Source organism: Pinus tabuliformis, chromosome 5_2, assembly GCF_031772625.1.
Source record: "Pinus tabuliformis cultivar Carrire ecotype Pingquan chromosome 5_2, CPIR1, whole genome shotgun sequence".
NCBI lineage: Eukaryota > Viridiplantae > Streptophyta > Pinopsida > Pinales > Pinaceae > Pinus > Pinus tabuliformis.
In genome coordinates this window covers 1,057,002,938-1,057,022,608 of record NC_142306.1, presented here as the reverse complement: position 1 = coordinate 1,057,022,608, position 19,671 = coordinate 1,057,002,938, and the positions used below count along the sequence as shown (strand labels likewise).

At 41.6% G+C, this 19,671-nt stretch overlaps 1 protein-coding gene across 3 annotated transcripts in view; it reads left to right on the top strand.

Annotated features, from left to right (window-relative positions):
• LOC149162866 (putative cinnamyl alcohol dehydrogenase 1) overlaps window positions 1-19,671 on the top strand; it is a 410,094-nt gene that overhangs the window by 266,065 nt on the left and 124,358 nt on the right. For all 3 annotated transcript variants that reach the window (XM_089437422.1, XM_089437421.1, XM_089437420.1), the window contains exons 5-6: window positions 15,948-16,233; window positions 16,356-16,506. In XM_089437422.1, coding sequence (XP_089293548.1) covers window positions 15,948-16,233; window positions 16,356-16,506 — 437 coding nt within the window. The remainder of the gene's footprint in view (window positions 1-15,947; window positions 16,234-16,355; window positions 16,507-19,671) is intronic.

Genomic DNA, 19,671 nt, shown 5'->3' with positions numbered 1-19,671 from the left:
TTGATCGAGAATCAAACAGGGAAGAAGATCAAAATATTGAGGACTGATAATGCGACCGAATATGAGTCAAATGAATTCATTGACTATTGTAGAGAAGCTGGGATTAAGAGGGATACCACTACTACATATACTCCTGGGCAAAGTGGAGTTGTTGAAAGGAAGAATTGTGTGAAACCTCCTAAATCTAACAATCTTAGGAATCCTACTGCAACCAACTGAATACTTCACCTAGATTGTAAATTACATTACAAGCTTATTTCAGATTTCTTCTTGAAACATTGAATTAAATCACTGAAGTAGCCTACACCAAATTAAATATGATTTTGAAACTTAGAAACTGAGCAAGGAAAAATAAACACATAGGACACTGTTATTTTTGGACAAAAGTCCTCGGAAAAACCCAATGTGGGAAAACCTGTGCAACAACTCTGAGGGTTTTATTATTATGCAGTAGCAAATTCTGAAGACATCTCTGAATACCTCACAGAGTAATTCCGTTACAGAGAGAGATACTGGCAGAAAGAATTGTGAGGTTACCTAACACTATCACTGAAAATCTTGGTTAATCCAGCCCCAAAATGACTACCCCCGGATTTTTTGGCTGCCTCTGCGCAGTGTCTACATCAACCCAACGTCAAGATCTTTGGGTGTTGTGTCACTCCTTTGGCTGGTCGATTTGCTGCCCAGGAGATTTGATTTCTGCCTCCTGGTCTCACACCCCGGCTTCTGAAAATCGAATTCCTATGCAAATGTCAGACTCCTCACTGGCTTCTACATGGCTCTGCGTCAGCGCCTCTGGCTCAACGCTACCACTGTTGGATTACTCTCTGCCTTTCTTTGCTGATGATTCTTCGGCTGAGAAAATCACTCTCCGGAAGCTATCCCTACCCCTCTGCTGCAAGAAATTTCCTCAATCGATTTTTCCTCTTGAGAACTTCTCAGTTCAGAAAATCGATTTCCTTGATCTCTTAGTGTATTTTCCAAATGACTCTCAAGCCCCTTCTTATATCTTCCCATTGGACAACCAACGACCTAGATTAAATCATAATCAAAGGCTCAGATCGTTTTGGCTTGATCAGTGTCTTTTTCTAGAAGTTTCACCCCTGATTAGATTAATACACATTAATATTTTAATTTTCTTAAGTTTAGACTTAGGAACCCCATTAAAGATATTAATTATTTTAATAAAATCACTTCTCGTTGGAATTTCCCAAAACGCTTTTTGAGTTCTTTGGAATACATGTGACGAAACCTCCCTGCAAAATCTGAGGCTCAAAGCACATCCGATGCTACCCCATATCAACATTCGCTCGTAGCGAGCAATGTGCTCTAGCAATACACTGCTACTGCATACTGCTTTGACTCTGAAACATCGTCCTCTACGCTGCTGATGTTTGACATTCTGTTCACCAACTATTGCACTGCTGCTACTATAATGCTACCTTTGACACTGCCACTGCCAATGCTACATCTGTACTGCAGCTCCCTCTCAAATGCTGCATCTGCTATGCTGCTAGCACTGCCACTGCTAACACTGCATCCAAACTGCAACTCAGTTACTGAGAGAAGCAACTGAGAACACCCAAAAACTGGACAAGTATCCAGTGGATACACCTCGGTGCTGATATCCTAATTGTTGCTAGTCCCACGTTGTCTTCTGACGCCATTGCGCTACTGAAGTTCTGCATTGTGCCTCCATGCACTGCTGCCTCTCTGCTCTGCACTGCCCACATTCTAGCGCTACTAATTACTGTATCTATCGAATCAACACTCCATGGCACCAACTGAAAACTCTTTCATCCCGCTACTACTGATCATGGGCTCCCGTAGCAAGGTGATGATCCAAGAGGTGGGCTCCTCAAGAATCCTGCCCATCTGTAGCTCTATCGAACTACAGTTCTATATCATCCCACCTCCCTCTTGGAGGTATCTCGGCTGTCATGGTGAACTCCTCGTCGGTCTTCGCACCTGCAACCTTAGGATCGTGCTTCTCATCTTTGTCTTTTTTCTTCAAAGGACACTGGGATGCGTAGTGGCGCATCTTGCCACATTTGAAGCACTTGACCTTGGAGATGTCCTTCTTTCGTCTCTGTTGCCCCTGCTACCCCTTTGATGCAAGGTATACATTCTCCTTGTCCTTGGGCTTCGACCCATTGTTTCTGTTGCTTCCGTCAAGTTTGACCTTGACTAGGTCTCTCCTTAGCTCCTCTTGTTTTAGAGCTGCCCACATCTCATCCCAATTAAGCAATGTTTCTCTGCCCAGGACACTCTGGACAAAGATTTGGCAGTCATCTGAGACAGAATTGAGGGCCGGTGTAACTAACTCTGAATCCTAAGGTGTATGCCCTGCAGCCGACAACTCATCACAGGACTCCTTTAGCTTCGTGAGGAATGGATCCACACGTTCTCCCTTCTGCATCTGAGCAGATCTCAGCTTCTGTTCCAAGTACATCTTTCGATGCTCAGAAGATCCTTGATACAATGTGGCCAAGGCATCCCACATCTCCTTAGCATTCCCTTTGCTAGCAACGTGGCACACCACGTGATCCTTGACTACATCCAGGATCATCCTTTTCGCCTTAGCCATCTCAGCTCTGTACTTTTTCAGTGGATCTGCATCCTCAGGGACAACTACCACACGATTAACATACGTCTTGAGGGCATGCTTATCTAGAAGGAAAAACATTCTAGCCTTCCAGATGACGTAGTTGGAAGCCATGTCCAACCTGTCTTGATCCCTCAAGCCATTGGTTGCCATATCCTCTGAAAACTGTCAAACAACTCCCTCTTTCTCCCTATTGCATAACTCCTAGGCTAGCTTACGCACTCCCTGATGGAGCTGGTAAGCTGTTGCTCGTCTGCTGCTCAGCAAATGAGAAATACTGATTTCGTCGGCATGAAATCACTAAGGAAGTATTCCATTACTATGTGATCTGCTTCTTCCTTCTCACGGCTTTTCTGCCCAGCACCCAGCTTGCAGAAAACTGCATCCCTTTTGCTCTGCGTGTGGCTCCCTTTGCCTCGACAAATTCTCAATCCGACAGTCTTACCTCTCGGTCGACTCACTCAGAGAGACAATCTCGAAAATATAGCCCTCTTGGCTAGAACTGCACAATCCCTTAGGGTATTCGAACTGCTGCTTGCTGCAGCAAGTTGGTACTTGCTTCAGATCTAGATCTTCTCTTCCCTGTTTCACATCAACAACTCCGATACCATGTGAAATTCCTAGATCTAACAATCTTAGGAATCCTACTGCAACCAACTGAATCTACTTCACCTAGTTTGTAAATTACATTACAAGCTTATTTCAGATTTCTTCTTGAAACATTGAAGTAAATTACTGAAGCAACCTACACCAAATTTAATATGATTCTAAAACATAGAAACTGAGAAAGGAAATAGAAACACATAGGACACCGTTATTTTTGAACAAAAGTCCCCGGAAAAACCCATTGTGAGAAAGCCGGTGCAACAACTCTGAGGGTTTTATTATTATGCAGTAGCAAATTTTGATACATCTTTGAATACCTCATAGGGTAATTCAGTGACAGAGAGAGATACTGGCAAAAAGAATTGTGAGGTTACCTCACACTATCACTGGAAATCCTGGTTGATCCAACCCCAAAATGACTGCCCCCGACTTTTCTGGCTGCCTCTGCGCTGCCTTTGCTCAGTGTCTGCGTCAGCCCAATGTCAAGCTCTTTGGGTGCTATGTCACTTGTTTGGTTGGTCGATTTGCTGCCCAGGAGATTCGATTTCTGCCTCCCGGTCTCACACCTCGGCTTCTGAAAATCAAATTTCTCTGCAAATTTCGGACTCCTCACTGGCTTCTACATGGCTCTGCGACAACCCCTCTGGCTCAGCGCTGCCACTGCTGGATTACTCTTTGCCTTTCTTTGCTGATGATTCTCCGGCTGAGAAAATCACTCTCTCCAGAAGCTATCCATGCCCCTCTGCTACAAGAAATCTCCTTAATCGATTTTTCCTCTTGAGAACTTCTCAGTTCGGAAAATCGATTTCCTTGATCTCTCAGTGTATTTTCCAAATGACCCTCAAGCCCCTTCTTATATCTTCCTGTTGGACAACCAATGACCTAGATTAAATCATAATCAAAGGCTCAGATCATTTTGGCTTGATCTGCGTCTTTTTCTAGAAGTTTCACCCCTGATTAGATTAACACCCATTAATATTTTAATTTCCTAAGTTTAGACTTAAGAACCCCGTTAAAAATATTAATTGTTTGAATAAAATCACTTCTGGGTGGAATTTCCCAAAATTCTTTCTGGGTTCTTTGGAATGCACGTGCCCAAGCCTCCCTGCAAAATTTGAGGCTTAGAGTACATTCGATGCTACCCCAAATCAATAAATTGAACTATCATAGAAGCCACCTGTGCCATCTTCATGACCAAGGCCTACCGAAGTTCTTATGGGGAGAAGCTGCCAACACCGATGTGTATGTTCAAAACAGATGCCCACATCAAGCATTGGACTCCAAGACACCCGAATAAGTATTCACTAGTAAGAAACTTGATGTTTCTCATTTTAGAATTTTTGGTTGTCCCATATATTTTCATGTGCCAAAAGAGAAAAGAAACAACCTAGATGCATTTGGGAAGATAGGAATGTTTGTGGGCTATAGTGAAACTCCAAAAGCATATAGAATCTATGTGCCTGGTCAAAGGGAAGTGGAAATAGGTCATGATGTCACTTTTGATGAAGATTCTTCCCTTAGGAAAGTCCGAGATCTTCCTATCCCTGGGAAGGACAATGATGATGATAATGCAGGAAAGCAGGATGAACCTCCGAATGATGACCTGATGCCCGATGTTGAAGATCCGATGGATCCCATTGATCCACCTCATAATGAGTCCTCTACTTCAAGAAAAAGGCTTTGTGGCTCAAAGATACTCTTGAAGATGTTGAGAAATATATTGCACCAAGGGGGACATTTCGTGAAAGCAAGAAGCCGAACAGGTACCAAGGGTAGCTTCCATGAGTACCATTGTACAATCTGAGCCTTGTACATTCAAAGAAGTTGTGAAACACCAAGTTTGGAAGGATGCGATGAATGAGGAGTATGATTCGATCATAAAGAATGATGTCTGGGATGTGGTTCGTAGACCCAAGGACAAGTCAGTGGTCACTTTAAAATGGTTCTACAAGATCAAACATGGAGCTGATGGGAGTGTTGATAAGTTCAAGGCCAGATTCGTTGCTCGAGGATTCTCTCAAAGGGAAGGAGTAGACTACGATGAGATATTTGCTCTGGTTTCCCAATATACCACCATCCGTTCGATCATAGCCCTTGCTTCCTCGCAAGGATGGAGCCCTCGCCAAATGGATGTCAAAACTGCGTTCTTGCATGGATCGCTTAAGGAGGAAGTCTATGTAGAACAACTAGAGGGGTTCAAAGTTCAAGATCGAAAGACACATGTATGCAGGTTCAAGAAAGCCCTCTATGGGTTGAAGCAAGCTCTTAGGGCTTGATATGAGAGGATTGATAGCTATCTTATGAAGCTGGGATTTACAAGGAGTGATGTTGACCCGAACCTATACTTCAAGATTGAAAAGGACTGGCCTCTCATTCTAGTCGTTTATGTGGATGATCTCTTTCCGACAGGTGATGATCCTCTCATTCATCAATGCAAGAGGGATTTGGCTTCTGAATTTGAGATGAAGGACCTAGGACTAATGAACTACTTCCTAGGATTGTAGGTCTGGCAAAAGCTAGGTGATATTTTCCTTTCTCAAGGAAAATACATTGTGAAGCTGCTTGAGAGATGTGGAATGGTGGATTGCAAGTATGTATCTACTCCGTTGGAACACAACTTCAAGAATCTATGTGGAAGTACTACTGGGCCCGGATTAGCGAACCCTTCCGAGTATCGTCAACTTGTGGGGGCCCTGATGTCCTTGGTGAACTTCTGTCCTGACATATGCTTCGCTGTGAACACGTTGAGTCGATTTATAGTCGAGCCTCATCACACTCATTCGATTGCTGCTAAGAATCTTTTGAGATATCTTCGGGGCACAATCCAATGTGGACTAAGATACACTGTCAGGAACTTGAGGCTTTATGGATATTTAGATGCAGACTGGGCTAGCAGTGTGGTGGATCGTAAGAGCACGTCTGGGTGCTGCTTCTCTTTGGGGTTTGCTTCAATATCTTGGATGAGAAGGAAGCATAAATCGGTTGCTTTAAGCAGCGCTGAGGCCGAATACATTGTTGCGAATATGGCCTGTTGTGAAGCTGTTTGGTTGAGGAAGCTCTTCAGTGAGCTATTATTTGAGCACGAGCTGGATACCATCGTGATCTTCTGTAATAACCAGAGTGTGATTCACCTATTAGAGAATCCCATGTTCCATGACCGCTCCAAGCACATTGATATTAGGTACCACTTCATCCAGGATATGGTACAACAAAGAGCAATAAGGCTCCAACACATTAGGATGGAGAAAGTTAGAGCAGACTGCCGAAGTTGGGTATCTAGTAGGTTATAGCGAGACTTCAAAGGCATATCAGATCTACATTCCGAGCAGTAGAAAGATTGTAGTAAGGCGGGATGTGAAGTTCATGGAAGATAGAGCCTTCAAGAAATCTCATGAGATGCCATTTGAAGAACAAGATGAGGATGTTCCTCTAGTCTAGCAACAGGGATCAGATCTGGCAGGAAGACAAGCATTTGGTTCAAGCACGGTAACCAGTACTAGCATCTCCTCAAGAGAAGAGGAGCCAGGAGTGTCACAGTGGGTACAGGAAGAGGAACAGATGGAACCTCCACCACCAGTGGAAGACCTAGCCGAGAAGTACAACAGACTCTGAGGGACGCAGAGGAATTCGTTGGAGCTCCTAGAGTCGAGAAAAGGCAGCATAGACAACCTGACAGGTACCAAGCCTTGGTAGCTCAAGTCGAAGAACCCTCTAGTTTTCGAGAAGCCGTACAACACCAGGTATGGATGGATGCATGGTAGAAGAGTACAGTTCTATCATGACAAATGATGTCTGAGAAATTGCACCAAGACCAGAGAACAAATCAATTGTAGGTTCGAGATGGATCTACAAGATCAAGTATGTTGCAGATGGCAGCGTAGATAAGTACAAGGTTAGGTTTGTCGCAAAAGGATATGTGAAAAAGGAAGGAATAAACTATGAGGAAACCTTTGCCCTAGTAGCTTGATATACCTCTATCAGAACCATTCTATCCCTTGCAGCACAAATGGGATGGGAGATTCAACAAATGGATGTCAAAACAATGTTCTTGAATGGGGTGATAGAAGAAGAGGTATATATCGAACAACCAGAAGGTTTCGAAACACATGAAAAGAGAACTCATGTGTGCAGGTTGAAGAAAGCCTTGTACGGGCTAAAACAAGCACCCAAAGCTTGGTATGGTCGAATTGACAGCTACTTATAGCAGTTGGGATTCATCAAGAGCGATGTCGATCCCAATCTTTATTATCTGCTGGTAGAAGGTGAGCCGTTGATTCTGGTATTGTATGTGGATGATCTATTTTTGACAGGATCATCCAGACTCATAGAGGATTGTAAGAAGAACTTGGAAACTGAGTTTGATATGAAGGATTTGGGGCTAATGCACTATTTTCTAGGATTGGAAGTTTGGCAGCAGGATGGTGAAATCTTCCTTGGCCAAGGAAGATATGCATTAGAAATTCTCGAAAAGAAGTTTGGCAGCAGGATGGTGAGATCTTCCTTGGCCAAGGAAGATATGCATTAGAAATTCTGAAAAGATTCAGAATGCAGGATTGTCGACCTATGGCTACGCCTATGATTACCAATTGGAAGAAAATAGATGCTTCGGGAGACAAGGAAGTGGACCCCACCTTATACAGACAACTCATTGGGTCACTTATGTATCTGGTCAACACCAGGCCAGACTTGTGTTATGCTATCAACACCCTTAGTCAGTTCATGGTGGAACCAAAAAGGGTGCACTGGGCAGCAGCAAAGCACATTCTCAGGTATGTGCATGGAATAGTAAATTTTGGATTAAGATACACCAAGGGCAATGATATCGAATTGAGTGGATTCATTGATGCAGATTGGGTAGGAAGTTCAGTAGACATGAAAAGTACCACTGGGTATTGCTTCGGTATTGGATCAGGGATGACCTCCTAGTGCAGTAGGAAGCAGAAGTTTGTAGCTTTGAGCTCTGTGAAGCTGAGTATATGTCAGCTCACAAAGCAACATGTGAAGTTATATGGCTTAGGAAACTGCTTATAAATCTATTCAGGAGAAGGATGGAAGTGACAAGGATCTTTTGTGATAATCAGAGTTGTATCAAGCTCTCTGAAAATCCAGTATTTCATGATCACTCCAAACACATCGATATTCACTGTCACTTTATCAGACTGTGTTTAGTGTGGAGCGTACAGTTGGAGTACACTCCCACAGGAAATTAGGTGGCAGACATACTCACCAAGGCTCTAGGAAAAGCCAAGTTTGTTCAATTTCAAGAACAGATGGGTATGTTGGAAAATCCCTTTCAATAGAATGATGCAGCGTTTGAGAGGGAGCTATAGTACAGATGCAGTCGTGGCAGTGGTAGTGTCATGGGGAGGAATACCTTAGCAGTAGTAGCACAGTGTTGGTGGCAGCAGTAGTGCAAAAAGGAGATGCTTCAGAAACAGAGAAGCATGAAGGTGGCCATTGTTGCTAGAGCACCTTCTTCGCTAAGAGGGAGTGTTAATTTTTGGTAGCATCGGAAGTGCTCTTGCCTTGAAAATTGGTGGAGATGTTAAGGCACATGAGTTCTAAAGAACCTAAAAACCATTCAGTGAAATTCCACCCGGATTGTATTTTATTAAAATAACTAATATTTTTAATGGAGTTCCTAAGTCTAAACTCAGGGAAATTGAAATATTAATGGGTATTAATCAAAATATGGGTGAGAATGATCTAGAAGATAGATCAAGTCATCTTTTAATCTTAGTCGTTGATTAGAAACTTAATCTCGGTTGTTGAAGTCTCAATCAGAAAAGTATAAAATGGAGGCTTGGGGTTCATTTGGAAACATATAGAGAGATTGAGGAAATCGATTTTTTGAGGTGAAAAGTTCTCAGGAGGAAAATCGATTGGGGAGATCTTGCAGCTTAGGGGTAGAGAGAATTCGGGAGAAGGAATTTTTGAAAAATACAGAACAGAGAGGCAGAGAGAGCTTGCAGAGAAGCAGCGCAGTAGCCGAGAGAGCTGACACAGAGCCAGAAGGGCCATCGCAGAGCAGAAAAGTTGTCTGTCACGCACAATCCAGAACTGTTGGAATAGTCGAAACTGCTGGAAACTGCCAGAACAACCGGGAGAGCTGACACGGAGGGCAGAGAAGGTGACGCAGGGCTGACGCAGAAATAACCGGGGTTAGCCAGTCTTGTGTCGGATCAGTCGGAACTCTGCTAGGTGAAGTGAGGTAAAACTCACTTAGATTTTCTGCTAGTTTTTTCTCTGTAAATGATTGCTAGATGAGCATCCTAAATTGTATTAAGAAATTTACTGCCAATAATAATAATCCTTAGATCTACTGCACTGGTTTTCCCACATTGGGTTTTTCCAGGGACGATTGTCCAAAAACAAGTGTGTATATGTGCTTGTTCATATGCTGATGTTTCTCTTGTCGTTTAATTTTCAGTTCTAGTTTGTGAAGTCTGCAACTGAATTTATTCTGGTATTTACTGAAGTATTGGTAAATAACTTATCATAAATAAGTAGGAGAAATAAATCAATTATTGCTGCCAATTTTCACAGTTTTTCCTTCTAAATTGTCATCTATGGGTCTTATTCCCTTTTTTCTTGCAAGATAATATGTTATTCATATACATATATATATATTTTATATATACATATAATGTGAAAATTCTATTACTGCAGCAACTGATTTATTTTTCCTACTTATTCTTTAATAAGTTATTTACGAAATCACTTCAGTAAATATTAAAATAAGCTCTACTGCAAATATCACACCATAGAATAGAAACAAATACATGCACAAAAACCAAACACATCAACACAGTTATTTTTGGACAAATGCCCCCGGAAAAACCCAATGCGGGAAAACCTATGCAGCAGAGGAGTATTTTATTAATCAGATATTCTTCAGTACAACTGGGTGCCAAACTAGCTTACCCAACAGAGATAAATTCTCCAGCACCTCCTCCAGACTCAGTGTCAGACTTGCTGGCCTGTGCGCAGCTCCCAGACCCTCTGCGTCAGCTCCTGCCTCTTTGTGTCAGCACTAGGCCTCTCTGCGTCACCCTCGCAGGCCCTCTAATGACTGCGCAATCCTGCTGCCTCTGCGTCTGCCTCTCTGATCATCTCTACGTTGATCGTCTGGTACTGTTCCTGCCTCTCTGTTTCGTATTCGCTACCTCATGCTGCAATCCAGACATCTAGTTCGAATTTCTCAGCAAACCTCGCTCCAAAAATCGAATTGACAGGTCTCCCTTAGTATATTTCCAACTGACCCTCAAGCCTTCTCTTATACGTTTCTTGTTGATGAATCAACGACCGAGATTAAGTTCCTAATCAACGACTAAGATTAAAATAGACTTGAACTTCGTCTCTTAGAAGCTTCTCATCCTTATCTTTATTAATACCCATTAATATTTTTATTTTCCTAAGTTTAGACTTAGTACCTCATTAAAAATATTAATTATTTTAATAACTTTTCATCCGGATGGAATTTTCCAAAATGATTTCTGGGTCTTGGATATCTCATGCTCTTTAGCCTCTCCACCAATTTTCATGGCTAGAGCACATCTGATGCTAGCCCAAATCAACACTCCCTCTTAGCGAGGAATGTGCTCTAGTAATACTCCACACTGAGTATCATTCTGATTATACGACACCAGTACCTATGCTGATGCTAGGCCTCCCGGTCCATCATCCTCTGCATTGCTGCATCCTGTACTGCTATCATGGCTCTATCACGGTCGCTGCTACATCTATATTGCATCTCCCTTCGCATCCGTGCTACTGCTGGTCCTTCCCAACACTGCATCTGCACTGCAACTCGCTCTGCATCCGTGTTGCTGCTAGTCCTTCCCAACACTGCATCTGCATTGCAACCCCTTATCATAATGCTGCATCGTGCTACTACCAACTGCTACTGCACTGCAACAACAAACCCATTTCTGCTACTGAAATGGATTCTTTATCATCCCCATCTTCTCTCTGAAATAATCAAACTTGGTTCTTCCAAATGCCTTGGTAAGGATGTCTTCCACCTGTTCTCCTGTAGGAGTGTAGCTCAATTGTACAGCTCCTCATTGGACACAGTCTCTGACAAAGTGACACCGAATATCAATGTGCTTTGACCGATCATGAAATACTGAATTTTCAGAGAGCTTGATGCAATTCTGATTATCACACATGATCCTGGTTGCCTCCATCTTTCTTCTGAATAGGTTCACAAGCAGTTTTCTAAGCCATATGGCTTCGCACGAAGCTATGCTTGCGCCATATATTCTGCTTCAGTTGAGCTCAGAGCTACGGAGTTTTGTTTCCTACTGTACCAGGCGGTCATTGCCGATCCAATCTTGAAACAGTACCCAGAGGTACTTTTTTGATCCACAGAACCTCGAGCCCAATCTGCATCAGTAAATCCACTCAATCTGATATCCTTACTCTTGGTGTACAAGAGTCCATAATCGACTGTTCCCTGTATATATCTGAAAACATGTTTGGTTGTTTCCCAGTGCACCCCCTTTGGTTCCACCATGAATTGACTTGAGGGTGTTGAGAGCATAACAAATGTCTGGCCTAGTATTGACCAGATACATCACGGACCCTATGAGTTGCCTGTATAAGGTGGGATCAACATCCTTGTCTTCTGATGCATCATTTTCTTCCAGTTGGTGATCATTGGAGTAGCCATGGGTCTACAATCCTGCATCCTGAATCTCTTCCTAATTTCTGTAGCATATCTCCATTGTCCAAGGAATATCTCCCCCTTTTGCTGCCAAACTTCCAACCCCAGGAAATAATGCATCTGTCCCAAATCCTTCATGTCAAATTATGTGGCTAGATTCTTCTTGCAGTCCCCAGTGAGCCTGGACGATCCTGTTAGGAAGAGATCTTCCACATATAATACTAGGCTTAGAGGCTCATTCTCTACAACCAGATAGTAGAGATTTGGATCTGCGTCACTCTTGACAAACCCCATTTTCTGCAAGTAGCCATCAATTTGACCATACCATGCTCTAGGTGCCTGTTTCAGCGGATACAAGGCTTTCTTCAACCTGCATACATGAGACGACTTCTCACGTGTCTCAAAGCCTTTTGGTTGTTCAATGTATACCTCCTCTTCTATCACCCCATTCAGGAATGCCATTTTGACATCCATTTGATGAATCTCCCATCCCATCTGTGCTGCAAGAGATATCACGGTTCTAATAGATGTATACCTGGCTATTGGGGTGAAGGTCTCTTCGTAGTCAATTCCTTCCTTCTGAGCATATGCCTTAGCCACAAACCTGGCTTTGTATTTTTCCACATTGTTTTCTGCAGCATATTTAATCTTGTAGATCCATCTCGAACCTACCACCGATCTGTCTTCAGGCTGTGGCACTACCTCCCAGACATCGTTCATCATTATAGAGTTGTATTCCTCCACCATCGCATCCAACCAAACTTGATGTTGAGTAGCCCCCTGAAAATTGGCAGGCTCCCCATCCTGAGCTACTAATGCTTGATATCTATCTAGCTATTTTCGCTCCCTTTTATTGTTTCTTGGTGCACCAATGAAATCCTCTGCATCTCGCAAGAATCTGACAAAGTTCCCTGCTCGTTCTTCCTCTGGTAGCAGGTGCTTCTGTTAGCTCCTCCTCCTCATGTGATTCTTCCTGATCTGAGGGAGAATTCTGGTCTTCCGTTGGTTGAAGTGGTTTGACCAACGTCTCATCTTTTCACTGCTCCTCAGAAGGCATTTCTTGAGATTTTCTGAAGGCCCTATCCTCCATGAACTTCACATCTCGTTGAACTACTACCTTTTTGCTCCTTGGAAGATAGATTTTGTATGCCTTAGCGTTCTTGCTATATCCCACTAGATATCCTTTCTCTGTAGTTTGATCCAGCTTCTTCCTCTTTTCCTCGGGTATGCGGCAATATACTAAGCTCCCAAATATCCTGAAATGACTTACTTCAGGTGTCTTCCATGTGAAGACTTTCTCTGGAGTAATCTTGCCCAATGCCCAATGCCCAATGAGGAGTTGTATTCTGAACATAGACTGCCGTGTTGCATGCTTCTGCCCACAGGAATTTTGGCATATCTTGATCATACATCATGGCCCTGGCTGCTTCCATGATAGTCTGGTTCTTCCTTTCTGCTACTCCATTCTGCTCTGGATTGTACGGAGTTGTCCACTCTCTTCTGATCCCCTCCCTAGCACAAAATTCTATGAAGTCCTTGTCGACATATTCTCCACCATTATCTGAGCGCAAAACTTTTATTTTCTTTCCAGTCAGATTCTCCACTGGAGCCTTGAACTCTTTGAATCGACAGAAAACCTGATCCTTGGTTTTCAGAAAATAAATCCAAGTTTTCCTGGAGTGGTCATCGATGAAGGTGACGAAGTATTTAGCACCACTAAGAGCTTTAGTGGACATTGGTCCACAGATATCTGAGTGTATCAATCCTAGCACACTCTTGGCACTGTTTTTACTTCTAGGAAATGCTGCTTTGGCATACTTGCCCAGAGCACATCCTCTGCATACATCATCTCTTTCTGTACTAAGATCTGGAACCCCTGTTATAGTTTTCCTGAGGATTCTCAGAGCCGCATGGTGCAAATGTCCCATTCTTCTATGCCATAGTTCATTCAGATCCTTGTCCCCATGACTGCCTATCAGTGCCACTAGTGATTCTAGCTATAACCTGTAGAACCTGTTACTCCTGATTCCGATTTGCACTTTCTTTTTCTAGGTTGGTTGTTTGACGTACACTTTCTCCTTGATGAAGAAAATGTCGTAGCCCTTGCTTTGAAGTTGTGATACGAATAGTAAGTTCATCCCCAGTCCTGGCACATGCAGCACATTGGTGGCCCGCAATCGCTCCCCCATTTCTGTTTGAAACACTATGGTCCCCTTTCCTCTAGAGTACACTTTGCCTTATTCCCCATGGTGATCTGAAAATTTATCCTCTCCTCCTGATTCTCAGAGAAACATTCCCAGATTCCTGTCATATCCAGGGAGGCTCCGCTGTTTATATACCATACTTCAGATGATGTCGAGCTTGTTACACAAGTAACTTCTTCTTCCAATCTAGAAGCCAACATAAAGAAATCAAGATTTCTATCCCTTGTGAAATTTTCCGAAAATCTGCATGAGTCTCTTGATGTTGATGCCTCTGCATCATGATCTCGACCCGTAATTGATTTTCCCTTCATGTCTCTGATTCCTTGCTCTCATACCATGTGAAAATTCTATTTAGTATTACTGCAGCAACTGATTTATTTTTCCTACTTATTCTTCAATAAGTTATTTACGAAATCACTTCAGTAAATATTAAAATAAACTCTATTGCAGATATCACACTATAGAACATAAACAAATACATGCACAAAAACCAAACACATCAACACAGTTATTTTTGGACAAATGTCCCCGGAAAAACCCAATGCTGGAAAACTGGTGCAGCAGAGGAGGATTTTATTAATCAACTATTCTTGAGTACAACTGGGTGCCAAATTGGCTTACCCAATTGAGATAAATTCTCCAGCACCTCCTCCAGACTCAACATCAGACTTGTTGGACTCTGCGCAGCTCCCAGACCCTCTGCGTCAGCTCCTGCCTCTCTGCATCAACACCGGGCCTCTCTGCGTCACCCACACAGGCCCTCTAGTGACTGCGCAGTCCTGCTGCCTCTGCGTCTGCCTGAGAGGCTCTGCATCTGCCTCTTTGATCTCTGCACTGATCTTCTGGTAGTGTTCCTGCCTCTCTGTTCCGTACTTGCCACCTCATGCTGCAATCTAGACCTATAGTTCGAATTTCTCAGCAAACCCCGCTCCAGAAATTGCATTGATTGGGCTCCCTCAATATATTTCTAACTGACCCTCAAGCCTTCTCTTATACTTTTCCTGTTGATGAATCAACGGCTTAGATTAAGTTCCTAATCAACGGCTAAGATTAAAATAGACTTGATCTTCGTCTCTTAGAAACTTCTCATCCTTATCTTTATTAATACCCATTAATATTTTTATTTTCCTAAGTTTGGACTTAGGACCTTATTAAAAATATTAATTATTTTAATAACTTTTCATCCGGGTGGAATTTTCCAAAACGATTTTTGGGTCTTGGATATCTCATGCTCTTTAGTCTCTCCACCAATTTTCATGGCTAGAGCACATCCGATGCTACCCCAAATCAACATATAGGACGTTTTGGCCGACGTTTCCATTTTTGGGAGGTGATGTTTTTAAACGTACTCATTTTGGAAACTCCGAAACGTTTCAACGTTTCGTGCAACTTAGGTCTATAGTCTAGATAACCATTTTTAACTATATAACTCTAATATGTTTAATTATATAAAATCCTAAATTAATACACAAGATGTTCAACTGTAAGCTCAGTACATAAAGTATTCGAGCTTCCTGCATTTTTACCCACTCAATTTGATTATGGGGAACCTACATGTGCTCTTAGTGTGATTTTTTCCACTCAGTTCAATTGGTGTGGAGCCCTCGTGTGGTTTTTGTCAGTAAGTCTGGATTTCCATGTTCATGTTTTTCTTTATGCTTATATAATAGTTTGATGGAATATATTTTCAGATTCTTTCCAAGCAACCTTTTTCAGTTCTAATTTGATACTTTTGGGATCCATCTTGCTGCTATATTAATGTAGTTTAATGATAAGACTTTAAGTTGTTGTCATATGTAATGATTTACGAATTACTTTTCGATGTCTGAGAAGCAGAACTTTGATGTTTGAAATTTTGAACCAGGTACTGCTTTAAGATACCAGACAATCTACCACTGGCTTCAGCTGCACCTTTGCTCTGTGCAGGACTTACTGTTTACAGCCCTATGATCCGTCATCACATGAATCATGCAGGCAAGTCTCTTGGAGTAATTGGGCTAGGAGGTCTTGGTCATATGGCAGTAAAATTTGGAAAGGCTTTTGGACTGAATGTAACAATTTTGAGCACATCTGCATCAAAGAAGGATGAAGCATTGAGCATTCTTGGAGCAGATAAATTTTTATTGTCATCTGATAAACAGCAGATAGAGGTAAATTTCTGACATCACACTTCATTTTCTTTTTTATTGCAAAGGTATCATGTCCAAAGAACATTGTCTTGAGTTGCAGAAAACTAAAGTCTTTTCTTGATCCGATATTTTATAAATTGCAGGCTTCTTCAAAGACCCTTGATTTCATCATTGACACTGCTTCAGGGGACCACCCAATTGATCTTTATATGCCACTTTTGAAGACTTCAGGAGTGTTTGTAATTGTAGGTTCCCCTAGTGAAATCAAGATCCATCCTGCCAATCTTATTATGGGTAAGTCAATTCCAGCAGGCACCTCTGTTATCTTAATTTTCAATCGATTTGATAAGAAAGTCTAATTTCAATCGTTGTAAACACATTATGTTCTGTATCTTTCCATGTATTACGTGAGTGAAGTTCAACCTAATTCTGTCATGACTGATTGCACATAGCATCATTTGGAGTTTCATTGTTGACGTTGAAGAAAGTGGAAGCATGACAATGTGTTCTATTGTGATTGAAATATGAGTTACATGAAGGGAAATTTATGTGTTAAAGCAAAATATGGATAACATGTGAAGAGAAAAAAGGGTCAGAAAATGAGATATCATTTTCTATCATTGTGCTTAAAAATGATGTACATGGGTGTAGTGTGTGTATCAAGCAAGTTTCATTATTCTCTTTAGGAATTGTTATTACAAAAAATGATGTACAGGGGTGTTGTGTGTGTGTATCAGACAAGTTTCATTATTCTCGTTAGGAATTGTTATTACAAAATCTAGCACCTTAGTGCAAAGCCTTCACAAGGTGCTACGACTAGTGCAATATGCGAGCATTACCACTGTCATCTAGGCAACAACTTCCCTTTTTCTAGTGAAGATGGATCCTACACAAGAGAGGCTTCCATAGTAGCCTTAAGGAATTCCTAGGCAAGACATAATCAGGTCTAAGGTCTCATATGTAGCTACCCAATACCACCGCCAACTAGGTATGTTTAGCAAGTTAAGGATGTTGAATGATGTTGTCATTGATGCCAACATCGGTCTTTGAACGCTCTTAATATATGTCATGGTTTGTATTGATTGGAAACTCCAAATGACAAGTAGCCTTGGAAAGCCCTAGATGCCCCACTCTTGTTCATGAAAATGGATGTAAAGGATAGTGATTCTGATCACGAGACCATCATCATCTGATTCTCCTTGTTGTGCTGATTCCAATGGTATGTGGCACGCTTCGTAACTCCTGAAGGTTGAACAGATATGCTCGTTTCAAGTTTGTGCCCCGGAATTTGGTTGAGGTCCCAAAAAATGAAAGGATAAGGCCTGCATGATGATTGGTTTATTGGTTACATTTACTCTCAAGAAACTTCTAAAATAATTATGGACCTATTAGCCCTTCACACCGTTAAATTTAGTTAACAATGGTATGTTCTATGCTTAACACAATTACTTAAATGTACTTTAAGCAGCCCAATGACAATTTTCCAAATTAGTTTCCAATAGCAATCACATTAACCATAAATCACATTGATAGTAACTGTAGATAGAACCTAAAATAAAATGTAGAAGACAAGCCAAGACAAGAGGACACCAGATTTGGCGGATGCCAGGGAAAAACCCCAATGTGGGGAAAACCCTTTGATCAATTGTATGTTATTATTATATCAAATGTTCAGCAGAGAATTATGGAGATTAAGTTGGCTTCAAAGGGATTTTAAAATTTGGCTCCAAAATTAAATTTTGAAAATTCAAAATTAATTTTTTTTGAACGGTTGGCTCCCTCCATCCAATCATGTTGGTCCTCCCTAAAAGCCACCTCGTTTACCATATATATGGTGCTCGGTTTCCTCCACAGAATCATTCTTACTCGCCTATTCTTCATGATTTCTCTGCGGCCTAGGATTATCACGCACAGCTGAACAAGGCCAAGGTTGGAAGAAGGTTTTTCGGGTCTGTTCATTTGTTTTTGTGGAGGGTCCTTCATTGGGTTTATGACAGATCTCTGCAGCTATGTTTGAGGCTGAACTAAGGTTGAATTCACACTAGGTCTGAGGCAAAAACCAGAGCTCGTTGAAGTAAATTTCAGTTGTTTCTCGTCTCAGGTCGGATCTGTGGAATTTTGCGCTCTTCTGAGGCTACCTCAGAGGTTGAATTTCATCGCCTCTGAGGTCAAGTTCTTGAGTTGTTTCAGGATGAACAAGGGCTTATTTAAGGACGCAGACCAGCCCTTGCTCTGAGGCCTTTCTTGCCCTTCCTGAGGCCCCTCTGTCTATGGAATTTTTGTAACAAACCTGCTAAATTAACCCACTTTATAAAGTTTTAAACTCTATAATAAAACCAACTATGTGGAAATTTAAAAACTATAAGTATGATAAGTTATATATATGATTTAAATTTAAAACATATATAAGAGTAAATTTTATAAAATATATAACTTAACCTTATAATATGTATATATATATATTAATATTACAACACATGTAATTAAATTTTATAAAGTATGTATATATATATCTCTAATTTGTATAAAGTAAAATATTATAAAGTATAAAATGCAACTTTATATGTAATGTTACAAAATACAAAAGAAACTTTATATATGGTTTATAAAATACAAATGAAACTTTACGAAAGGTTTATATGTTATAAAATCTATAAATTGATTCATGATATTAATATACAAAAACCTACCTATGAGTCACCCCAGCCATTAAAAGAAGCGCGTCCGAACCAACTGAACATTGATTGCTAAACGCAGAAGTCAGTGGAAAATATCCGAGAAACTTGAATGCAAGGATGGCGGTGGCTGCAAGTGGGAGGGCGGCCACCGCCAGACCAGGGGTTAAATAGCAGGGTCTGAACCTGAAGAAGGGGTGTGAAAAAAACCAGCGAATTATGGATTCAGCAGCAGAAAACCAGGAGAAGTAACTTTGCAGTGGAAGAGTCTTGAGTGATCTGAGTTCTGGGCACGGAGGGACAGAGAGCCTCTGTGGAGAGCTTCTCTGGATTGAGCAACCAGGTTGCTCTGTCTGGTAGGGTGGTATTGGCCATCTCTAAATTGAATCAAATCAGTCAGCAGTTCAGGATTACCAGTTCAGCAGTGGAATCGGAAGTCAGCCAGCAGCTCAGGTAGGTACAGATTACAGTTTTATGCATTATTGTTTTTCAAATTTTATGTGTATTATATGGTTGCTGTAAATTCGGAATTAGGGCACTACACATGGTATCAGAGCCCTGTTCAAACCTTCGGACCTCCCAACCCTACGCTCCTGTACGCTGTGATTAATTGAAACGATTAGAGAATTCTAAGCGTGATTGGATTTGAGCGTTGTTCCCTTATCAAGATTATTGAGAATCCAGTAGACGGAATTTCATGTTTCTACAGTCTTTCCTCCGTCGGAGCATTTCAGCGTTGTTCCCTTATCAAAGTATTTAGAATCCATTAGACGTATGCCTTTTC